The following is a 13,415-nucleotide window of genomic DNA, read 5'->3' on the forward strand; positions in this document are numbered from 1 at the left end:
TCACCGCTTGTCGTCATTAATGCCCCGTTAAAAATACTTCCACCATTCGAGTACTGTTCATAATTTGTGCTAACATCTTGAGATTGTCCTGGTAATAAGAAAATTGGTATACCAATATTATTATTACCTTTGTTGTTATTAATTTGTTGTGCTGGAATGGAATTAGCATCAACTCGTTTATCGCTAGACAAATATAATCCCATAGAAATGTATGGAAAATTGATATTCTTTTGAATACCATCTGTATTACCGATTACTAAATTATTCGTTTGACGAGCCCGTGAAGAATTTTCTTCGATGTTATCGTAAAAATTACCAACGTAAACGTTGGAATTTCCTGATTGAACAGTGATAGGTTGATCTTGTAATCCATTTATACGAAATTCTTTTTGTACGTTATCATAATTAATCGGCTCATTTACTTTGACTTTTTGGAATATATTTTCAACGTGAGGAGACAACGGTAAAGAAAATTCAACTGGATAATGAATTTCTTGAACAGGAGCATTGTGATAAATTTCGATCGATTTTTGAATTTCCACGGTATCTTCTGGCTTCTTTTTAATCGTCGAATTTCCATGGAACTTTAGAGATTCCGATTGTTTAGAAAATTGCTCGTAATTGTTGTTTATATTCAAACATGATTTAGTAGATTCGTCATTGCTCGCTGCATTATCTTCATCTAATGTATTCGCTTCGGTTTGCACAGTACTCGTAGAAACAACACACTTGACCGATTGATTCTTTTCACTATCGTCATCGATGAAAGTATTTTCTTGATCATTAACGAGAGCTACGCCAACTCGTAGAGGATTTAAAACCAAAGTCGATCCAATCATATCTTGTATTTCCGGATTACCTTTTTTATTATCCTCCAAATTTTCCGATTTACTTAATTGCGGAAAATCTGGTACAACAATGGGACCTGAAAATTTTCCATATGACGATGAAGCAGTTGGAATATTATCTCGTATGAAATCATTTTTCTCTCTTTCTAAGAATTTATCCTCGTCGTTTAATTCAACCTGTTCAGAAATCCTTTCATTTGTTCCACTCGTGATCGTGCTTTCTACGTTGTTTTTTATTTTCATTGCAGAATAATCATTCGTTTCCTTGAACCTATTATTACTTAGAGACATTTCATAATTAGTGTTTGATAATGGAACTGATTGATGGTTTTCATTAACAGGTATACGAAAAGCAAGATCCACCGTATTTGTATCGTTTGTTTCATTATCTTTTGCTGTTGTATGATTAAAGTTAACATTATCGAGGGATGAAGATCGATCTGATAGTTGATCTTGTTTGAACGTTATTAATTCGGTAGTACTTTGGTATAGAGTATCATTCTTGAAATATAATCTTCTAGAAAGTGACGGATGTAAAATTTGTTTCTGCGAGTCGAACGTTTGAACTTCTGTCAAATGTCCAGACTGAAAAAAAAAGATATAATAAAGAAAATTATTGAATATTAATATATCATTAAAATAAATGAATGAATGAATGAGTGAACTAATTGCAAAACAGTTTCACTTGAAAAATAGATTTCTTCGAATCATATCATATATCACGTTTGTGTAATGTGGTGATGGAAGGAAGAAAGTTTGTAGAATCGTGTCAAGAGTCGACACGATTCATTCGAAACCTGTTTAAGTGGAATACCTCTACAGTAGAGCAGTTCGAAATTAGCGCATCAGGCAGAGTCGCAATGAGAGAAAGGCGCAATTACGGTACCAGGATGGTCTCCCTTTCTCCTATACCGTTGGATGCAGAAGTGAAAAAAGGACTGTAGTGCGGGAAATGATGCGTCGGATTTTTCTGACTCATTTGAAAGAAAAACCAGTGAGAGTTGTATAAATTTGGTTGACTCGCGTAAAAGTAAAATGCATAAGAAATCATTACTTCCTTAATGTACTGGAACGTTCAAATGATAATAACTACTTTTCGCGCTCTCTCTTCCCATTATCTTTGCAAGTCTTACATTTGTGTTGCTCTTTTGTTCTCATTTTCCTTTCTTTTCTTTTTTTGTTTTTTGTGTTTTTTTTTTGATGATTTGATTGACTTGATAAAAATAATTTATAAATTTAAATATATATATATATGTACGTTCGAAAATAATATGGTGGTAAAAAAAATGTTTTTTATATCCTTTGAAAATGATTCCAATTGTACTTACGTATTTGTTAGTTAAGTCATCCGCGGTACAAAACTCCAAATTTCCTATAATACTCGACCAAATGGTAACAGCAAGCTGAAATCAAATTAATTCAATATTTATTGTTGATAAAATCCTTATACTATTGTTATATGAATTAAAACAATATTCCACGTATATGCATACGTATATGCATTCGTACAATATAAGTATATATAATTATTTTTTAATTAAACTCTATACATCCATGGATAAATTCTTTCTATTTCTTTTTTATATAATAATTCAATAGGATGAATAGCGGAAATACTTACTATACGGTATTGCATTTCTTCCAATTTAATACATGAAAATTCAACTATCACTTTTGCAATAATTGTACGTTTTTAAGAGAAACCTTTTCCTTTCTTTTTCTTTTCCTTTTCTTTTTTTTTTTTTTTTACTTGTTATGCGAAACTTATGCGAAGGTTTTCTGACTAATTGTAAGTAACCGAATTCTTCAGAGAATCTCGACAACAGAACGAACGCACTTTGAAATGACACAGTATACTACTTTGCTCTGCCGGGATGCACTTGACTTGACTTAAAAGTTCCAGTTATCCCCACGCGTCGAAAGTGTTCGAAGAAAGCTACAGCCACATACAGAATCTGTCCAGCATCCAGTTTTCAATATACATACATATGTTGAATGCGATCGTCCGCGATTACTAAGAATGTGAGATCAAGAAGAAAGAAAACAACAAGATCATCTATAGAATTTAAGAAGAAAGTGGGCCATTCATACACAACAATTTCACGTTTCGAATTATCCTTTTTTTTTTTACATTTATCCTTTTTTAATATGTTGCAATAAAAGTCTACTAACATACACACACACTTTATATATATATATATTCAAAACTCTCGTTATAATTAATCCGAAATACAGTTAATTAATGATTACATATTTTTGCTTTACTTCTTTTAAATCTAAGTTATCATTGAAAATTTATAATCGTAGAACTTTGAAAAATATTAAAAGATAATGTAATTACTATTATTATTGATTATAAAGTTTACACAAAAATATTATACTTTGTAAGAAACCAATTATTTATGCTTTTTTGAATAATTAACTATTTTTGTTCCACATGTTCGTGTAAAAGAGATTTGAAATTTTTACAAATAAAATTTTATTGTTTTCCATATTAATAGAATATTTAACATAGGGAAAATAAAATGTTAATCTATTACTAATCGTGTGAAATTGATTACACCATAATTAACTGCTTTATATAAATACATGTAGATAATTTGTTACGCTAACATAAGATAACTCCTGGAATAAATTATTTTAAATTACTGCATGGTGAGCGCGCTCAGTTTGCACATGCGCACGATAGCTGACAAAATATTTTCTCGATAATATTTTATTAATATATATATATATATATAAAATGACAATTATAGTAAAGATTGCATTTGTTTTATTTTTATTTTTTATTTTAAAAGTTAATTATTGAATTCGTTTCACTGTTGACTCATTTTTCTCGCTATTTTCTAGTGACTTTTGTTATACAGTTTATACGCATCCTTCATTGGTCATTCACTTTCTATTTAAATGTATTACTTTAAAATCCATTCCTCTGTTGCAATCGCAATATCAAAAGTTACTATAAATATCTACACATATATATTAATTACATTTATTTATATATACATATATATTAGGTATAATTTATTTCAAATATTACCAAAAGTAATATTTTTAACGCAAATATTGAAGATAACCTTAAATGATATTTATCTACATTTTAATGCAGTACTATTGACCAATGAAAAATAAAAATTTAAACTCACAGTCAATTTTGCGCCAATCATAAGATTGCGCGTATTCTAATCAGCTAATAGCATTCCTGTACATTGTTAAAAATCTTATGAGTAGAAGGTCTAATTGGTTGAAGGTAATTTTAATTTTTTCTGTTTGGTAACAGCAACAGGTCGTGAAGAAATGTGAACCGGTCCTACGACCATTGTCTGTCATCGCGCGGGTCGCGAACGTTTAATGAGTGCTTTCGTTATTTCAAATTCAGTTATACAATTTTCTTCACATCTCTTATTTACTAATTAATTTAGAGTAAGTATTGTTAGGATTGATTTCTTCATTATTTTATTATTTCTATGATTTTCTTTTAAATGTAATATAGTAGTAAAAAACATATAGATATATGAAATATATGCGTAAATAAGAAACGGTTATGAGAAAAAAAATATGTAATAACTGTTATGCCATAGTGTTTTCAGTTGTTTTTTTTTCTTTTTTTCTTTCAAATAGACACATCTATATGATGGATATATTCTTGTGTATATATATATACAATAATTATTATTCATTGTTTAATTTTATTTCACATAAATTGTATTGTATATACTTTGTAACGGTTTTTTAAGTTATTTGTCACATTTTAATTTAAATTATGATAAATAATAATTGCCTTTTGTTGTATACGTTTTTACTCAATGATATTATGAGGAAGAATAATTTGGTTTTTAACGAATGTATGTACATTTGACATAAGAAAATAAATGATTTAACGTATATTGCTGGTTGTAGTATTACATCATTTTGGTTTGATATTTTAGAATTATTTGTAGAATTTGTAAAAAGGCGTATTTCCAATCTTAATTGGATTATTATCAAAAATATGCCTGCCAATAATACCACTATGCCTGCTCAGGAGATCGAACGCAATTCCAGAATTGCTAATTTCAAATTTAATAGTAAACATGAAGTGAGTTAATGTTTTTTCATTTTTATACAATTAAATTCATATTATTTAAAATACATATTAATAATATAATAAATATATGTTATAACATAGAATGGGTTTACGTTATTTACTTACTACTGAAATTTTAGGAAGCACGTAGAAGAAGAAGTGAAATTTCAGTTGAATTGCGCAAAGCAAAAAAAGAAAATCAGTTATTCAAAAGACGTAATTTAAATATTGCGGAAGAAGAGGAAGCATCAGTATTAACTGAAAACAATATACAACCTACCTCTTCGTCAATTGAAGATATTATAGCCAATATGCTTTCCTTCGATGTAACTATTCAACTTCAAGCAGTGCAAGCTTGTAGGAAGATGTTGAGTCGTGAAAAAAATCCACCGATAGATACTATGATTAATTTAGGAATAGTACCGCTATGTATTGGATTTTTGGACTATCATCATAAGTGCGACAATTACTTTTTCTATTATGTAAACTAAAATTAAGCTGATACAATATTGGTTTAATTTTGAAATTATTTACAATTTGGTTGTATATAAAATGTATTTATTTATTTCTGCAGCCCCGCACTTCAATTCGAAGCATCATGGGCTTTAACTAATGTAGCCTCAGGCACATCTGAGCAGACATACGTTGTCGTAAAACATGGTGCTATTCCAAAACTAATAAATTTACTCAAATCCAACTCTGCTAATGTCGCAGAACAAGCTGTATGGGCATTAGGAAATATTGCTGGAGATGGACCAGTGACTCGTGATCTTGTTCTTGCCAATGGTTTATTACCAGTTCTATTGAGTTTAATAAAACCAGACACCAATGTACGTATGATATATTTTTCATGCGAATGATCTTAAATCAAAATACAGTAGAATTTTAATTATATTTGTCGGTTTCTGGTGGGACAATATTTTAATGATTCGCATATCAAACAATTCATAGATTTGGTTAATTAGACTTTATTATATTTAACAAACGTAGATAACATTCACTCGTAATATTGTCTGGACTTTATCGAACTTGTGCCGAAATAAAAATCCACCACCACCATTTGATGTTGTAAAAACAGCTCTGCCAGTACTCAATCGATTGCTTAGCCATACTGATAAGGATATTTTAGGTATAACTAACATCACTCTATAACATGATGTAACAAGTTATAACATAACAGAACATATTAATCAATACTTATATATTATACAAATATTATAGCTGATGCTTGTTGGGCATTGTCATATCTTACTGATGGACCAAACGAGAAAATACAAGCAGTAGTTGATTCTGGTATTACTCCAAAATTAGTAGAATTACTTTCATATCCTGAAGTAACAGTGCTTACGCCAGCACTACGTGCAGTTGGAAACATAGTTACTGGAAACGATGTTCAAACGGATGCAATCATTTCCGCGGGTGGACTTAATCATCTTGCTCTATTATTACAACACAATCGTTTAAATATCGTTAAAGAAGCTGCTTGGACTATTAGTAATATTACTGCTGGAACTGTACAACAAATTCAGCACGTTATAAATGCTAATGTTTTACGACCATTGTGCCAAGTTCTTGGAGGGGTAAAGTTTATCGATAATCTTTATAACAAAAAGATGTTACATCTTGAAATCATTTTGAAAGAAGAAGGGAAGGGATTTATAATGAAATATAATATATTTACAGGGTGATTATAAATCACAAAAAGAAGCAGCATGGGCTATAACTAATTTAACTTCAGGATGTTCAGCGAAACATATAGGCCATTTGCTACAGGCTGGCGTATTACCTCCATTCTGCAATTTACTCGATTCCAAAGATTGGAAAATTGTTCTTGTTGTTCTTGATGGCTTATCAAATATTTTAGAAGCATCTGCAAAAATGGGTGAAATTGAACATGTTACCCTTATGATCGAAGAAATCGGTGGCCTTGATAAAATTGAAGCTTTGCAACATAATGAAAATGAACAAGTATACCAAAGAGCCGTAGCACTCATTGATACTTACTTCTCAGAGAACGTGAGTACAAATACGAGCATTTATCATTTTAGTTTAATCAAATCTGTATTTATAATTAGCTTCATAAACATCTAAAATTAATAAATATCGTTTAATAATAAATATAGGACCAAGAGTTCAATGCAATAGATGCGAAAGTGTCAGAAGGTACGGAATTACAGTTCATAGCTCCTGATATGCAACCACAACAGGGTTTTAATTTTTAAAATGTTGTATCATTCTTATACTACAGTTTCCAGTGAGTTATAATCTATTTGTAAATAATTCCTAATAATGGATCAAACAAATTTTTAGCAATATCTTCGCGCTAATCTAATATTTTGTACTTGGTGTTTTTTTTTTTTTATATTCTTAAACAGCGAAAATTATTTCGACAAATGATCTTCTTTTTTCTTATGATAATATTTTATTATATCGTAATTATGTTAAATTTAGAAAATTTCTTCAAATTGAAGGCAAAATGATTCACAAAAATTTGCTCTCTATAATTCTTTTATGATTTTTTGATGATTTTTAGAGAGAGAGAAAGAGAAAGAGATTAATTTTTCCAATTGTGCATGTAAAGAGTTTGTGTCGAACTTATTTTCTCTTATATTTTCTTTTCATATTGTGACGCGCAAAGACATATGTCTATCAATTATATTAAATCTTATTAGTGATATAAATTTGTTTTTAATTTTATGTATTTTGTAATAAAACTTATACGAGTATATACTTGATTGATTAACATATTTCGTCGTTCTTACAACCTTTTACACATTTCTTTATGAGGATTTAATTCTTTCATTATGGCATACTTTATGGTAAAACTTCCTATACAGATCAATCAATCATACGAAGTATTTGCATGAATGATTCGTAAATAAAAAAATGTTAATGTATATATATATATATATATTTATGTAAAGTTTATTATAAATTATAATGACTAGATAATTGTGAGTACATACTTTGATATACAATATCTATGTATTATAGGTATGCACTAAAAACTAATATTTATTTAACGTGTTTACTAATCTTGTAAGCACGTAGAAAGTGAATTATGCTATTGTGAAATAAAATAATACTCAGAAAGAATTTACGAAAGAAAAAAAAGCTTAATGAGTACTCATATAATATTGTTAAAACACTTAATATTATAAAGTAAAAAATAATACTTTCTGGTTATTTCTTCTATATCGTCTATCCGTCCTTAATTCTATACATAATTTATGCTATACAAATGTATATAAAATATTAATAATAGGCAAACGTATTACAGTGATAATTCTTACAAAGCATATATTAACGTACACGTTAGGTAAAATGAAATAAAAGATTTTTATACTATCGGCTAAGGACGATGTCGCTTTGATCATTCACCATAAAATGATAAACAAATGCAGCTTTTTTCCTATCAAATGTGGCTTGCGTCGCCCGACTTCTTTGCATTCTGTCTTCCCTGCTTCTCGGTGGATCTCGTAAAAAGATTGACCCGAACAAAGTTGCTATAAAATAAAACAAAATCATTATTTTTATATTTCAATTTACAAAAAAAAATACAAACAATATGCTTATTGTAAATATGTATCTTAACTGACCAAGAGTTTTGGCATCCAATTCATTATCTGGAGTGTGGTTCAGAAGCTCTTGTAAGAAAAAAATAATATATAAAAACACGCTTCTTCTAGTTTCGGAAAGCTGCATGACAATCTGCAATGAGAAATAAGTTAATAATTACAAGCAAACAAAAATTACAAATTATACACATATAATACAAAATATATATTTATTAGCTTTTCTTATTACTTGTTTGCATTGTAAATAACTCGTCGCTGCTGTTAAACAAACGCTATGCAGATTATATGGTATCAGAGGCTCTGCTGTAGATTCCAATAGTAAAAGTAATGCTTCTGCTACAGAATGTACGCTACCAGCTTCATTTGATTGAACATGTTAAGAAATATTTCATTTAACATCTTTCTTATAAATAAATAAATAAATATATAAATAAATAAATGCTCAGACGTATTTTAAAGGATACGCATAGATTCTTGACTGCCTTTATCCAACCAATCTCTTATGGCAATAATTTCACTATGAAGACCAGGCGTTTCAAAAAGACCAGGAGTTTTTATACCATGACGATATAATATGTCAACTAATTGAAAGATTTCTTTTGGTATCGCATATGGTTCTAGGGATAAATTTTTATTATTTTCCTACAATAAAAATATTTATTATTAAAAATTATAAATAATATAATTTTTCATTGGAATTTATATGTTTTTTTCTTTGACTTCTTATCAACAACTTAGTTTGAAGTATACATACTAATTCTGCCAATCGACCGGCTGTAACTTCTCCAATTGGTATCGGAATGTGAACTAATGCTTCCATTGATGACCCAAAACAGCTTCTCTCATAAGTACCTTATAATAATAATAATATATCGTTACAAAAACAAAAAATATTTGATCTTTAATTTATATATTATTAAAAACTATTACATATAGATGTACCTGTAACTGTTATAAAAATATCTTTGCCACCTTCAAGGTGTAAAACTAATATATCATATAATTTGTCCTCTCCAGAATTTAATTTGCACGCTGACTTTTTATCGACATATATTTCTAATTTAATATCACACTTTTCACCTATAAAATATATAATATAATGCAATATGAAGTAAGAAAAAAAGAAATTATTTTATCACATTATAAAAAATGATCACCTGGTTTTATAAAGCCTGTATAGGGTTCTATATGCAACCATTCTTTACAATAACTGGTATCATCTAATTTTTTAATAAATTCAAACTGAACAGGAACTTGTCCTGTATTAGCTATTATGAGATCCTTACTACTAGGCTCGAGAAATTTTAATGTATCGAAAATCACTTCAGTCGTATCGACCATTACTTGGGGTAAAAATTCATTTTCTAGTTTATCTAATTTCTTCATAACTTCTTCATGAGTTTTACGATATTTAACCACATCAATAATTCTAATCTATAGTACAATAATCGAAGTTAAATCAGTAAATAAAGTTATATTCAAATAATATATGTTTACTTTCAGATATCTTACTTGTGAATCAAAAACAGCACTGACTGGTTTATGATCAGATAGTTTTAATTCAGGATGACTTCTATACTCTATTGATGTAATAGCCTCACCCTTCCATAAAATTCTATCGCACCAAGCTGGCGCTCTACCCTTTTCACTGTTTATTAATTAAATGTGTGAAAAAAATATAATACATTTAATTTAGTGGCATATTCTTTTAATTAAACAAACCTGGAATCCCAATTATCAGTACCCGGATCATATTTATATGTCGGTTTGAACTTAATCTCAGCTTCTTGAAATTCTTGGAATACACGACCAAGTCGTCTTTGTTCACCTAATTGATCTAATGCTAACATTGGAGCATAATATCCAACAAGAATATAATGTTTGGCTAGAGTTGCATCCATTTCTGTTATCCGATAATTCAGATCTCCCAACCAATAAATTTGACTGTTAACAATGGAAATAAAAAAATAAAAAAACAAATATGAAATATCTTGTAAAATAAATTATATCGAATGATTAATATCGTACACGCATATTTACTTACTCGTGTTCTTTGAAGCTTTTAGGTGGAACGTACTTATAAAAAGAGAGCCTTGCACATATATCTGCATAATCTTGATTTCGTCGTTCGTATTCTTCACAATGAGCTGCTAAATGAGCATTAACGAAGCAAATGGATGTGTTATGAATTGAACAACTTACTGCTACACCACCTTTGTTTCCCTTTAATAATAATGTAAGATAAACTATTTAAATAGATGATTATTAATTTTAGAATAAAGAAAAAAAGATGTACCAGTTTACCCATTATTCCTGTACCCACTGTATCAGTACAAACATTGTGTATATGCGGCATGTGTACTTCTTTAGCAAATACAAGCAACATCATGCCAACTAATCTTACGGCAGCAACTGAACAATAAGTACCTTTAGGATGAAGAGATTTTGTTACAACTATCCTGTGTAAGAAAAGTTAGTAAATTTATTATATCAAAATAATGTTTATGTTCTAATAACTAATATTTACCTCCATTCTTCTCCTCGTGGAGTATCGTTAAATAAGAATGCTTCTTTACTTAAATCTAATTCTTGAAATCCAATAGCATACACATCAGGAGGTTCTTGATCACTACTTAACCATTCTTCTAATTGGATTCCATTTGGTGGTTGTCCGTTCACATTCCATGTTCCTACAAATATACTGTAACACAAATATAATAACTTACATTGTAAATACAACAAATTGATATATCTGTAGAAAAATAGGTAACAAACCGAAAAGTCTTGCTATATGTATAATCATCTTCTTTACATGCCATCTGGTAACGCACCACAGATTCTCGTGCAGCAACTGGCGATTTTCCAGATGCTATTGTTTGTCTGGGTACAACTAAATCAGGACTTTCTAATTCTACGAGCTGTAAGATAATGAAATTCAATTAACTTTCAAATAAATGATAAATAAATTAATAATAATTAGATTTACTTTCAGATTCTTACAGGATCAACCACGACATTTTGAGTTTCATTACTACTAGTACTATCTAAATTACTCATATATCCTGTTAATTTTTTAATCCATAAATATTCCGCTGGTGAAATTTTGGATTTTTGATAAACTAAAAAAAATATATTAAATACTTTGAATAATATCAGAAGCCATATTAATTCCATAATAGAAATAATATATACTACCTTCTATAGCGCGAAATATTTCAGAAACTAATGAACTCGTTGATGTACCACGTTTCATTTCGAACGTCAAACGAAGTTTTCTGAACGCTATATTTAAATATACATATAAGCCTTCTTGTTGTTTCCTATCAGTATCTGAATAATAAAATAGATATTTATTACCTGTATCTGAGTAAATATAAAATTAAAAAAAATAAAATAAAATAAAGTGTATCATTTGCATTGTACAAGGAAGAGGAGGAAAAAGATTAACTGTATTTATAATTACCTATATCGCATTTAAAATCCTGATCAATCGGTAGTACTCTTTCAATTGTTAAATCACTGTATACTTGTGGAGGTGTTCTAGATAGAAGAAATACAACCAATGCGTATGTTACTCCTTTGCTAACCAAAGCTATCACACGTGTTGCTTTAGCCAATCTTTGCATCAAAGATGCTTCCATCGCCTTTAAATCTAGTTAAGGTATTTTTTGTATACATGCATATCAAAACTATTACTTTTATTAACAGGTTTGCTAGCAGTGTTAGATATCTACATAGAACACAGATGATTTTCATTGAGAAAGCAGCATCAAACATTATTAATGCTAATCATTACAAAATTATATTCTAGGCTATAGTTGAAATCTTGGTGGTGGTATGGTATGATAACGAACGTCTTGATATCATTTACTTAACAAAAAATTTGCAATTATTTTATAACAAAGGATACAATTACTACTGTTTCACCAGAAATAAATTTCGATTGAATAATTGCCAATTGTTCGGACGAAGCCATGGTATTTATTATAAATTTAATTAATGCTTGTGTAGTACTTGGTATATAATTTCTTTAAATGCAGATGCAATTATATTTATTTTAATATTGTTACTTCAATAGTAAACCCTGAAAAAAAATATATATATGTTTGTATTAATTATTTTATGATTAATATATTCAATTACTTTCTTAAATGGATAAATATTGCAGAACATTAACGATCAAAGAACAAATATATAACTAACTTTAATTTGATAATAAAATTAAAAGAAAAACTGAAAAGTCATACATGTTTATGACATTGAAAGATTATGAAATGAAAAAACTATGTATATATATTTCTTAATTTAAAAAGAATTTCTCATCAATTATAATTATACGTAAATGTAATAATTACTACTTAGAGCAAAACATTTGTGAGAGCATATGTGTGTAGACGTGTATAAAATTTATATATTATACATATATAGACAAAGAGAGTAATGTATGAGAGAGAGAAAGAGAGAGAGAGAGAATTACTAAGAATTAAGATACTTAATAAAAAAAATGTATAACTTGTCATGTAATTTATATTACCTGATTGATCACTTAATATATATTTAAAAACAATCATATACTCGTTATTAAAATCATGATTATGTTCTTAGACAATATATTAAAAATAAAAATTAAATTTACATTTAAATAAAAATGTTAAATTATAACAAACTCTTTGACAAAGAGAGAGAGATAGAGAGAGAAAGAGAGAGCGATCACTGGTTATCATTAAACTAGCGTCAAAAAGTTATTATCTAAATCTATGAAAGTTGTATACTATAGATTAGTATGAAACGTCAGAACTTAAACAGGCGAAAGGATTAAGAATGGTACAATTGTTATCGTAATGTAAAAATAAAGTAGAATTATTGTTGTCTTATTTACAAGAAGAATTATTTTCGTGGCGTCATTGTTTGACCTATCACTAA

General features: G+C 28.7%; 2 protein-coding genes across 3 annotated transcripts; one reads left to right on the forward strand and one right to left on the reverse strand.

Moving 5' to 3' along the window:
• Window positions 1–4,112: 4,112 nt before the first annotated feature.
• Window positions 4,113–7,657, forward strand: Pen (karyopherin subunit alpha). The gene is made up of 8 exons (XM_015335904.2): window positions 4,113–4,271; window positions 4,778–4,926; window positions 5,055–5,371; window positions 5,489–5,744; window positions 5,905–6,043; window positions 6,136–6,494; window positions 6,598–6,930; window positions 7,038–7,657. The coding sequence occupies exons 2-8, from the start codon at window positions 4,840–4,842 to the stop codon at window positions 7,134–7,136; spliced, it is 1,590 nt and encodes a 529-aa protein (XP_015191390.1). The 5' UTR covers window positions 4,113–4,271; window positions 4,778–4,839; the 3' UTR covers window positions 7,137–7,657.
• Window positions 7,658–7,809: 152 nt separating this feature from the next.
• Window positions 7,810–13,393, reverse strand: Ocrl (Oculocerebrorenal syndrome of Lowe). 2 transcript variants are annotated; one of them, XM_089170849.1, is made up of 18 exons: window positions 13,372–13,393; window positions 12,403–12,576; window positions 11,956–12,136; window positions 11,688–11,822; window positions 11,493–11,611; window positions 11,268–11,410; window positions 11,020–11,193; window positions 10,789–10,951; window positions 10,537–10,715; window positions 10,215–10,436; window positions 10,005–10,140; window positions 9,650–9,926; window positions 9,435–9,572; window positions 9,247–9,344; window positions 8,957–9,134; window positions 8,722–8,849; window positions 8,514–8,625; window positions 7,810–8,420 (listed from the first exon to the last, which is right to left on the reverse strand). In XM_089170849.1, the coding sequence occupies exons 2-18, from the start codon at window positions 12,466–12,468 to the stop codon at window positions 8,260–8,262; spliced, it is 2,610 nt and encodes an 869-aa protein (XP_089026975.1). In that variant the 5' UTR covers window positions 12,469–12,576; window positions 13,372–13,393; the 3' UTR covers window positions 7,810–8,259. The 2 variants fall into 2 exon arrangements, with proteins under 2 accessions (XP_089026975.1, XP_015191389.1); XM_015335903.2 differs by lacking the exon at window positions 13,372–13,393 and adding an exon at window positions 13,027–13,349.
• Between the last annotated feature and the right edge of the window lie 22 nt (window positions 13,394–13,415).

Source organism: Polistes dominula, unplaced genomic scaffold, assembly GCF_049000335.1.
Source record: "Polistes dominula isolate Pdom_NZ unplaced genomic scaffold, Pdom_raw_medaka contig_79, whole genome shotgun sequence".
Lineage (NCBI taxonomy): Eukaryota > Metazoa > Arthropoda > Insecta > Hymenoptera > Vespidae > Polistes > Polistes dominula.

Bases quoted from the DNA above. Each gene is read 5' to 3' on its own strand.
- Pen (XM_015335904.2), top strand. From the start codon at position 4,840: ATGCCTGCCAATAATACCACTATGCCTGCTCAGGAGATCGAACGCAAT. The intron at 4,927-5,054 runs GTGAGTTAATGT...CTGAAATTTTAG, and splicing joins AATTTAATAGTAAACATGAA to GAAGCACGTAGAAGAAGAAG. The intron at 6,931-7,037 runs GTGAGTACAAAT...TAATAAATATAG, and splicing joins ATACTTACTTCTCAGAGAAC to GACCAAGAGTTCAATGCAAT.
- Ocrl (XM_089170849.1), bottom strand. From the start codon at position 12,468: ATGGCTTCGTCCGAACAATTGGCAATTATTCAATCGAAATTTATTTCT. The intron at 12,137-12,402 runs GTATCCTTTGTT...CTAGATTTAAAG, and splicing joins CTGGTGAAACAGTAGTAATT to GCGATGGAAGCATCTTTGAT. The intron at 8,421-8,513 runs GTCAGTTAAGAT...TTTATTTTATAG, and splicing joins ATTGGATGCCAAAACTCTTG to CAACTTTGTTCGGGTCAATC.